The sequence below is a fragment of the Quercus lobata genome, chromosome 9 (assembly GCF_001633185.2).
Source record: "Quercus lobata isolate SW786 chromosome 9, ValleyOak3.0 Primary Assembly, whole genome shotgun sequence".
Taxonomy (NCBI): Eukaryota; Viridiplantae; Streptophyta; class Magnoliopsida; order Fagales; family Fagaceae; genus Quercus; species Quercus lobata.
This window is the reverse complement of record NC_044912.1, coordinates 32,720,439-32,730,536: the sequence shown is the minus strand read 5'-3', so window position 1 is coordinate 32,730,536 and position 10,098 is coordinate 32,720,439. Positions and strand designations below refer to the sequence as shown.

Here is a 10,098-nt window from a genome sequence, read left to right as displayed (position 1 = left end):
CTTTGTTTCGGTAAAGAAGAAAATGGTGGACATTATTAGTTGTGACCCACTGATATGGGCATCATCAAAGAATAAGGTGCTCTGTTCAACAAGTAGCTGGAATCTAATGAGATGGACTCATGAGACCTCATAGCATCCACACATGCTGTGAGAGAAGTCTCATTAAATCGTCTCATAAGATATTTTTTCCTCTCGAGGACCTGCTGAAGTAGTATGTGATCTAAGATCCAACACACTCAAATTTGTTAATTTCTTTTACACTCTGTTTGTTTCGATGTAAAATATCTTCAGGAAAATATTTTCAAATTTTACCATGTTTGTTTTAAAGTAAAATATTTTCAGTCAATTAAAACAACTGAGGCAAACAAGTGTAAAATCTTTTACACTTGAAATATTGGTAAAATATTTTACATTTGCACTCTTAATCCTCCCAATACACACATCTGCCTCTTTCTCCCTCTCATGCTCTCTCAATTTTGCACCCACAAACCTAGTCCACCATTAATCCTTCTCTCCCACCCACCACTGGCTCCACCTTCTTCAACATTACTTATCACCGGCTCAACCCTTCGTTGGTGCCGCCCATCACCGACTCCACTTGAGTTTCTGTTTTTTGTTTTTGTTATTCTTAATTGTTGTTATCAGCTCCACCGATTCTTGGCCACCTATACCGTCGTTGGCTCATCCATAGGTTCTTAGTTTTGGGGGTTCTTTTTCCTTTTTATTGTCGTGTGGTTTACAGATTTGAGTTTTTGGATGGTTTATGGGTCATGGGTGGCTGGGTTTGTGAGTGGTGGTGGATGGCTGGGATGGTTTGTGGGTTATCGTGGTGGCTAGGTTGAGGGTTGCGATGGGTAGCTGAAATAGTTTATGGGTTATGGTGGATAGCTGAAATGGTTTATGGGTTGTGGTGGTGGCTATATTGTGGTGGCTATGTTGTGGGTTGTGGTGGTGGTTATGTTGTGGTTGTAGTTGAGTTGTGGTGGTGGTTGTGTTGTGGGTTTGAGTGGTTAGTGGATGTGGGTTTAAGTGGTCAATGGAGAGTTGTGGTGATGGCTGTGTTGTGGGTTTAAGTGGTCAGTGGAGTAGTGGTGGTTGAGATTGTGCCAATATGGTGGTGGTTGCCTGGATTTGATTGATCGCGAGATTATGATTTTTTTTTTTTTTTTTTTTTTTTTTTTTTACCATGAAATAAATACATGCAACTAATTTCTTGCCATTTATATAGACAACCAAACACAGTAAAATGAAAATATTTTCAATAACATTTGAAAATATTTTACATCAAAACAAACGGAGCGTTAATTCAATTGATTTCATATATTTTCACGTAAATCAAATTATGAGAGAGAGAGAGAGAGAGATTGTATTTATAATCAAACCTCAGATTTGTAGTTGTCCCCTTTAAGATAGATGATAGATTCCCTTCTCTTTTAACACTTCCTTAATTAGACCTATTACTACTTGTTACTCTCAAGGTCCGATTTGGCCATTTTTGAAACCTTAAAAACTCATAATTACTATATTACACAAAATGTTGGAGAGAGAGAAACTATATTTATAATCAAACCTCAGACTTGTAGTTGTCCCCCTTAAGATAGATGATAGATCCCCTTCTCTTTTAACACTTCCTTAGACTTTTACTACTTGTTACTCTTGATGCCTGATTTTGGCCATTTTTGAAACCTTAAAAACCCATATTAAGTAGGTTGTTTTGATATTACACAAAATGTTGGAGGTAAAGATTCTTTTAAACATTATATAGGGATTGTGATAAAAAAAAAAAAAAAAAAAAAAAGTGCGCACAATGTGTTTTAAACACTGTAAGATTACGTTGAAAATAAAAACTTTTGAAGTTATTTTTAACGGAGAAAATGGGCATTTGCCCCTAATTTACAAATTATGCAACAAAATACCCATGTTTTGAAATTATTTAGTAAAATGCCTTTATTTTTTAAACTCGATTTTAACAAAATTAAGTTACAGGTGAAACTTGACATTAGCAATGTTGAGTTCTATGCATATTTTGCTCAACATTGCTAATATCAAATTCCACTTAAAAATATACATATAACTCGATTTTAAAGATATTAAGTTTTACACATAACTCAATTTTGTTAAAATCAAATTTAAAAAACATGGGTATTTTGTTAAATAGTTTCAAAATATAAGCATTTTATTACATAATTTATAAATTAAAGGCAAATGCCAATATTTCCCGTATTTTTAGTGTATTTGGGAATTGCCTGTAATAAACTATCTCCTGTGCTCACTCCAATCCACTTTTCAACTTTAATAAACAATGTGTTTTACTGTTTTTTAACAAAATTTTTAATTTTAGAGGACACAACCCACTTTCAAATCAAAATTTTTTCTCTTTCGTTACCAAAACGTTGCGTTCAAGAAGAAGGAAGTTAAACAACGGAACGGAGCGCCATGTAACGAAAAACAAAAACATCGAAACTGGTTTTTGAATAATAATAATATTTGGGTGATGGAGATAGAGTCGCCGGAGTGCCCGGTGTGCCTCCAGAACTACGACGGCGACACCGTAATCCCCCGCGTACTCGCTTGTGGTCACACCGCCTGCGAAGCCTGCCTCCTAAACCTTCCCCAACGGTATTCTCACACCATTCGCTGCCCAGAATGTAACCAACTTGTCAACTACCCTTCACAAGGCCCCACCGCTCTCCCCAAAAACATCGACCTCCTCCGCCTCACCGGAAATTCCCATAAACCCGATAAAACTCCTCCGAATTACGACCCTTGCCATTCCCAAGCCCACCATTTCTTGCCTCAGTTCTGGTCTCACGAGTTCTTCTCTCTCTGGAAACGATGGGTTCTACCCAACGATGCTGTTTTGATTGAAGGAGAAGGAGAGGAAGCTGAGATGATTCGTGTTGGCTTGTATGAGAACCAAAGGGTGAGTGTTTTACGCCTTGTTTCTTTACATGATGATGATGATGATGATGATTCTGTGTTTCGTTATAGCTATGTTGTGAAGGTTATGAATTGTTTGAGTGGGATGAGAGAGGAGGAGAGAGAGGAACTGGGTTTGATTCTGAGAGCTCAGAAGAAGTTTGTGTGTGAAGTTTTTGGCTTGTGGGGTGATTTGGAAGGTGGGTTTTTGAGTTTAGTGTGTGAGAGGCAGAATGGGAGTTTGTTGGAGAAATTTGGTGATTTGGGAGATAGGTTTTTTGGTGAAGATGAAGAGGGTTTGAGTAAAGATGGGATTTCTGGTTTTGCGATGATCGGTGCGGGAATTTGTGAGGCTGTGATTGCTTTGCATTTTGAAGGATTGGTTATTGGGTGTTTCGATCTTTCGTGCTTTAGTTTTGATGATTTTGGTCGTGTTTGTGTTGATTTGAGTGCGGTATTGGTGGCTGGAAGGAAGCTTCGAAAGCATGTTGTGGAAGCTGTTTCTGGTAAGTTAAGCATTGATGACAATGAGATGGGAGTGATTTTCAGTGGTTTATTGAAAAATGAGGCTCTTTTGAGCCCTCAGCTTTTGCTTGAGTTGTTGCAGAAAGAGGGGATTGCTGTGGAATGTGGAAGTTCAAGATGTTCGGTTGATTGTAGCTCGGATGTTTGGTCATTAGCTTGTGTGCTAATGAGGCTTCTTATTGGAAAAACATTCACTGAGGAGACTTTGGAAATATGTGAAGAAAAAGGTTCTGATTATTCTACTTTGTATACGGGTTGGGCGGAGAAAGTTCGTTCTTTGTTGGAAACTAACTTGGGTTCAGAATATGCTTCATTGAGTCAGATTCTCTGCAAATGTTTGAATTTTGATCAGGGAAGTCGCCCGCTTGCAACTGATGTGTGGAGATGCATAAGGGAGTTGTTAATCAAACCTAAGTTTGATATCACAGGTGGTTTTGAGCGGGAAATTAAGGAGAATAACACATATCATTGCTTGATTTTTGGGAAGCTGTGTCAGTTGCCCACCGAAAGTGCAGAAATACAGGAAGAAGATGGTGGAGCAGATTTTGATCAAGTTGATAAGAGGGTTGACAAAAGCTTTGTTGAAGGCCTCTCTGAGGGAGTGATCAAATGTAAAGATCTTCAGGGCCATCTTGATTGTATTACAGAATTAGCAGTTGGAGGTATGATTCCAAATATGGTGTGATGTCAATAATTGTTTACTATACTAAATAATAATCCATGCATGGCCATTTGGTTATTCGGGTGTAAGACTGTCAAAATGCTGAAACTTGAAGATTAAGATGTCTACTAATGAGAATTGTTTAAACCTTACCATGATCCAGCTCTCTTTGATTGGGCACAAATGAACAGCTTGTAACTTGTAAGTTGGCCAATGAGCTATAGCTCAACTGGCACTTCCTCCTCCCATCATAATTGCATGGAGGTTAGGTTGTGGGTTCAAGACCCACTGAGTGGGTGTAGAATTTATCAATAATATAATTGAAAAACAAAACAAAACTGAGGCTTGTAAGTTGGAGATTATGCTCTGTTCTTTATTAATTATTATGTATTCAGAGCTTTGAAACTTCTATGGTATTCACTGTCACATGGCTTCGTATGCAAGCTGTGAGATTGGTTTTTGAGCATAATCAGAATATTCTTCTTTTAACCCATATAAATATTCCTATTAAAGTGTAGAAATTCTGATTTGCAGTTTGCAAAACTTTTATGCTCCCCAAGATGAAGGAACATGATTAAAATAAAATGTTGTTACCCCACAGTCCATGGGGTAACAATCGACCGGGGACCACACATTAGAAATGGAGGTCACTAGTTCAAGTCTCCTCTTGTTCCTCCCCTTATATAAAAAATATAATAAGTTTTTGGGGAGCTTTGGTTCTTTTAGCTTATGAGTATGTTGCTTTCAAATGCCAATTAGCTCTAGGTCAAATGGCACTTCCTCTTCCAATAAGAATGGTTGGAGGGTAACGTCATGAGTTGAAAACCCATTGGCTGAGTGCGTAACTTTTCTTATTAGGAAGATACACTAGGATCCTTTCTTGGGGGATTTCACCTGCAAATGCAGAGCTTATGGTTGACTGATATTGCTCATCATTGTTTAGTTATTGCAATGGGTTTTGAACCCATGATCTCACCCTCCACCTTAATCTTATAAGGGAAGGAAGTGGCAATTAAACTAGAACTCATTGGCTATTGGGTGTGTGTAACTTACATTTTTTTAAATTTTTTTAAAAGGCATATTGCTTTCAAATGACAGCGTTTCTTTTTTCTTGTAGGGGGTTTCCTGTTTAGCTCCTCATTTGATAAAACTGTTCAAGTTTGGTCATTGCAGGTACACACTCTAAAGTCACAATTTATTGGAGTCATTTGTTTTACAACTAGTTCAATTAGTAAGGAGTTAAGTAATTTAATGCCTACAAAATATGAAGAGGAATATGTTAAGCAATTCAATTTTTCACAAGTCTTTTGCTTCCATCATTGCTGATGATAATTTCAAACTGATGAAGTGCACCAATCTGAGTAGTTTCAACTTACATCTTCTATTGAGCAAATTTTTTGAAATGCCTTAGACATGCACAATTTCACATCCCGCTGTGTAGTTGATTCAGTTAGTATAACTCTATAAAAGAAAAGTTTTAAGAAAATGATGTATAAAAGTTATGCATGAAGCATGCACACCTTAATTGTTATGTTTGTATACTTGCATGCTGTGATATATTCATGCACACACAAGTGTATTGATAGGCATATTGCCTCTCCAGAATGTAAGAGGGAGTTGCTATCTGGGATATCAGAACAGAACAGTGTAGCTTTTAGAACCAGCCAATGGCGTTTAGGCCAAATGGCACTTCACTTCCAACCCCTCTCCCTCCCCATAGGTACGGGATGGTGGATGAGGGTATGGGAGTGAATTCCCTTGGATGAGTGAGTATTTACCTAGCAAAAAATGTGACTTTTATAACCATTCTTTCCTGGATAGTTTTTTGTAGTACCAGAATGGGCCTGAACCTGGCCAAAAGCCTTAATACATCAGTGTTGATTGCTTTTTTATCTATAATTTGAAAGATTGCTTGAACATTTCAGTGAGATCCTTTTGCAGTGAGTTGCAATTGTTGTCATTAGCTTTTTGGAAACCTTGTATAATAGCAGGATTACATGTAGTAAAGATTGATAAAGATTGCTTGTAGTAATGATAATTTATTCTGTATTGTTCTGCATTCTTAACAATCATCCCTGAAATGTATTAGTAAGCCTTGTTGTGTGTACCTGTTTGCTGTCATCTATAGTATGCATATTGTTCCACTACAGCATTTGTAATTTTGCATTAGCATGATTAGAACACTGAAGATAGATAGAAACTGATTGTATGATGTCATAAAGTTTCCTTGAAGATAATCTGAAGGTCTAGCGATTTACTCTCATTTTATTTATTTAGTTTGCTTATTTTTGGGATCATGTGGTTTCTCTGATAATCCTTTCCAATTAGTTTCTTTGGTGCTTATATCATGCAGGACTTCTCTCACGCACACACTTTTAGAGGTCATGAGCATAGAGTCACGGCTCTAGTTTATGTGGATGAAGAACAGCTGTGCATAAGTGGTGATAATAGTGGTGGCATATTTGTTTGGGCCATTAGGGTCCCTTTTGGGCAAGATCCTATAAAGAAATGGTATGAAGAGAAAGATTGGCGCTATAGTGGTATCCATGCCCTGACTATTTCAGGAAATGGCTATCTCTATACGGGCAGTGGAGACAAATCAATAAAAGCATGGTCATTGAAGGTAATTGCTATTATTATCACAGTGATGTTATTTTTTCTCACATATTTTCCAATTTTATGGATGATACATAGACTAGATTTTTTTCCCAGGATGGGGCACTTTATTGCACAATGAATGGACATAAATCAGTAGTTTCCACTCTAGCAGTATGTGATGGGGTTCTTTACAGCGGCAGCTGGGATGGAACTATTCGATTATGGAGTCTTAATGACCATAGTGCATTGGCGGTTTTGGGGGAGGACATGCCTGGAAATGTGACATCTGTCTTGTCCCTTACTGCTGATGGGGATATGCTCATTGCATCTTTTGAAAATGGATGTATCAAGGTATTATATTCTTTTATCTTGCTTGAGCTTGGTTCAATTAGTCAAGGGGTTTTGACACCACTTAGATATGAAATGATAAGATACTCTCAAGTTAGTGATATTAATAGCCTGCCAAACTATATTTTTTTTTAAAAAGGCCAAAAATAATTTTGTCATGTTAGGTTGAGCATTTACCATAATGTGAATGCAAGAGCAGAATTCCTTCCATTTATCAACATCCTGAGCCTTATTATTTATACTATATATATATTGAAACTGCTTTGCACACATTCAAAAGAAGGCAGCCTCATTTAAATGCTATAAGGTGTTCAAAATCATAGCTGAACAGCGAGACAAAGTAGAAGCTTTCTTCTTTGAACTGCCCAAACAGAAATGAACAGACAGCAACTTCCTAGAACCTAAAATATAAGAAGCGTTTTGTTCATTTGGTCATGCTTAACATTCCATGCACGTTTAAGTTTCAAAGCCAATTAGGATTGCCCGTTTGTTATTGTTTTTTATGATGGACTTCATTTTAAGTAACCATATACTTTTCCCACTTCTTTCAGGTCTGGAGGAATGACGTGTTAATGAAATCCATGAAATTGCATCAAGGTGCCATTTTTACTACTGGTATGGAGGGTAAATGGCTATTTACTGGAGGTTGGGACAAAATTCTCAAAGTACAGGTACACATGCAAAATATGGTATTTGTTTGTGTGTGAACAATGAGAATTAGGAAATTTTCATGTTAGCCCATTTGAAAGTTCATGCTGTATTGCTTAGTGGCTTCTGGAATGTCTTTTCAGCTCTGAGACTAATTTAAACTTCGATGAATGGATGACCCATTGTTCAGTTGATGTTTTTTCCCCTCAATTTGAGTTGTTTCCCACTTTTTATTGACTCGTTAACTGAGCTTTTGACTTGTAGGAGTTGATAGATGACGAGTTCCAAATAGATGTCACACCAACTGGATCAATCCCTTGTGGTTCTGTCGTAACAGCATTGTTGTGTTGGCAAGGAAAGCTTATAGTTGGCTATGCTGATAGGTCTATCAAGGTATGATTCTCAGTATGCTATATAAATTGATGAGAGATTCACATCATAGGCTTCCTTTCAATCTTGGTGTGGGTGATGCTATGACGTTTGTGTGAAAATGAACCCTAATCTTCTGTTGTCATTAAGCACTTCTTGTTATGGTTGAAATCACTTCCACTTGAAACTCTTTCCTCGTTTGATAAAGATACATCATATATCTGAAACTGATTTTATATACCTTCCTATTTATATTTATTCATTTCATTTGCATGCATGCTTGTTTGCCCTATTTATATTTCTGGCAGCTCGGATCCCTACACACAAGGTATTGCTTACATAATCAATCTGAACCATCCATTTTATGGGTCCCATCTAGAAGATCTTGAATTGGGGAAGTTGGGTTGCTTTTATATGTGTATTTTTTCCTAGATGACTATACATACTAGGAATGAGTTTTTTAGAAAATGGTTAATATGTTACATTATCTGATCAAGCTCATGACATGACTGACCGGTTGAAGTTTGAACTCAACTATATACACTTTGAAGTTTTCTTATTCTTTTTTATTGCTTATGTCTGGTTTTTATTCTGCTAAAGTACAGTGGCTTTGATACAGCAGAAACAGAATCTTTCCATTTTGATTAATTATATGTTCAAAATGAAGTCTTTAGAAACTTCAACCTTCCGAAGAAAACAGGAGGGAGGGGGGATGAAGGTTTTACTAGATATGATAATAGAGATGAAAATGGCATACCTTGAGCATGTATTCTTAGTTCATAGCTTCATGGTAGGAAGCTGATTCATTCCACATCTAAGTTCTGATAGTTTAAGGGGAAAATAAATTAAAAAGAAAAATGTTTAAAGCTTTTTCATTCCAAGAACTTTTAGTTGATTGGTAAACATTCCAACAGCCATTCTATTGTCTTTTTACTTTTGTTTTTACTAGTATATATTAGATGCTGACTAATAATGACTTGATTGCACCAGGTGTATTTTTATGGAAAGTGATCCTTGTGTCTCTTGGTGTGCTGCTGTTTCATTTCTTTTTATGTGGATCAAGTGCTTTGGAAGCTCCAGGCCTTAACTGCTTGTTGAATTGTGCGATGTCAAAGTAATGCTAAATTTGTGAATCCTTTCATATCACTTCAAACTTGGAAGAAGTTGCTGAAAGCTGACCGAGAGAACTGGTGTTTTTTTGGCATAATACCCTATGTTGAAATGCCACAAGCGAAATACATATTAAAAAAAAAAAAAAAAAAAAAAAACCTCATTTTGCAGATAGGATGTATAACATAAAAATAATTGTTCATACAACACAAAATTTATGTTGAATATAACACTATAGTGTAAATACTGATGTATGCTTAAAGACTGATACCAAACTAAATTGCAAATAAGATGATTGGATATCTTTGTACATTGAGGGTTTGTTTGGTTGGAGGGGTGAAAAAGTGAGAGGATAAAAAATGAGGAATAGACAGAAAAGTGAGAGAATAAAAAATATTTAGTGTAAATACTAATGTATGCTTAAAGGCTGATACCAAACTAAATTGCAAATAAGATGATTGGACATCTTTGTATATTGAGGGTCTGTTTGGTTGGAGGGGAGGAAAAGTGGAAAAATAGAAAATATTTTTGGTTTTCTCTTGTATGTTTTTGGTTGGGAGAATGGAAAAGTGGAGAGATGAAAAACTTATTTATTTGGCTGTGAAGAAAAATGATAGGATGAAAAATAAAGCTGGTATAAATTTACTTATATGCCCCTACTATATAATATAACAAAAATAAATTTTTTTTTTTTTGTAATCATTAAATTATTAAAAAAAAAAACCCACTGTTTTATTTGACAACACGTTGACAGAAACCAAAAAAAAAAAAAAAAAAGTTTTCTGTTGATTCAACAAACAAACAAAAGAAATAGAAAAAGGAAAAAAAAAAAAAACAATAGTAACAAAAACAAACAAACTGAAACAAATGACCTTGAAAAAGACAAAAAATGAAATAGCAAAAGAATTTTTTGTCCTTAT

The 10,098-nt window shown here is 36.0% G+C and overlaps 1 protein-coding gene across 2 annotated transcripts; it reads left to right on the top strand.

The window, feature by feature from the left end:
- Positions 1 to 2,326: 2,326 nt before the first annotated feature.
- Positions 2,327 to 9,488, top strand: LOC115959945. 2 transcript variants are annotated; one of them, XM_031078627.1, is made up of 7 exons: positions 2,335 to 4,106; positions 5,223 to 5,278; positions 6,459 to 6,728; positions 6,818 to 7,054; positions 7,603 to 7,722; positions 7,964 to 8,092; positions 9,059 to 9,488. In XM_031078627.1, exons 1-7 carry the CDS (start codon positions 2,495 to 2,497, stop codon positions 9,077 to 9,079), a joined length of 2,445 nt encoding a protein of 814 aa, XP_030934487.1. In that variant the 5' UTR covers positions 2,335 to 2,494; the 3' UTR covers positions 9,080 to 9,488. The 2 variants fall into 2 exon arrangements, with proteins under 2 accessions (XP_030934488.1, XP_030934487.1); XM_031078628.1 differs by lacking the exons at positions 7,603 to 7,722; positions 7,964 to 8,092; positions 9,059 to 9,488 and having other exon boundaries at positions 2,327 to 4,106; positions 6,805 to 6,942.
- Positions 9,489 to 10,098: the final 610 nt, after the last annotated feature.

Excerpts from the sequence above, each read along its gene's own strand:
- LOC115959945 (XM_031078627.1), top strand. The coding sequence starts at position 2,495 with ATGGAGATAGAGTCGCCGGAGTGCCCGGTGTGCCTCCAGAACTACGAC. Across the intron at positions 4,107-5,222 it reads TACAGAATTAGCAGTTGGAG|GGGGTTTCCTGTTTAGCTCC; the intron begins GTATGATTCCAA and ends TTTTTCTTGTAG. Across the intron at positions 6,729-6,817 it reads TAAAAGCATGGTCATTGAAG|GATGGGGCACTTTATTGCAC; the intron begins GTAATTGCTATT and ends TTTTTTTCCCAG.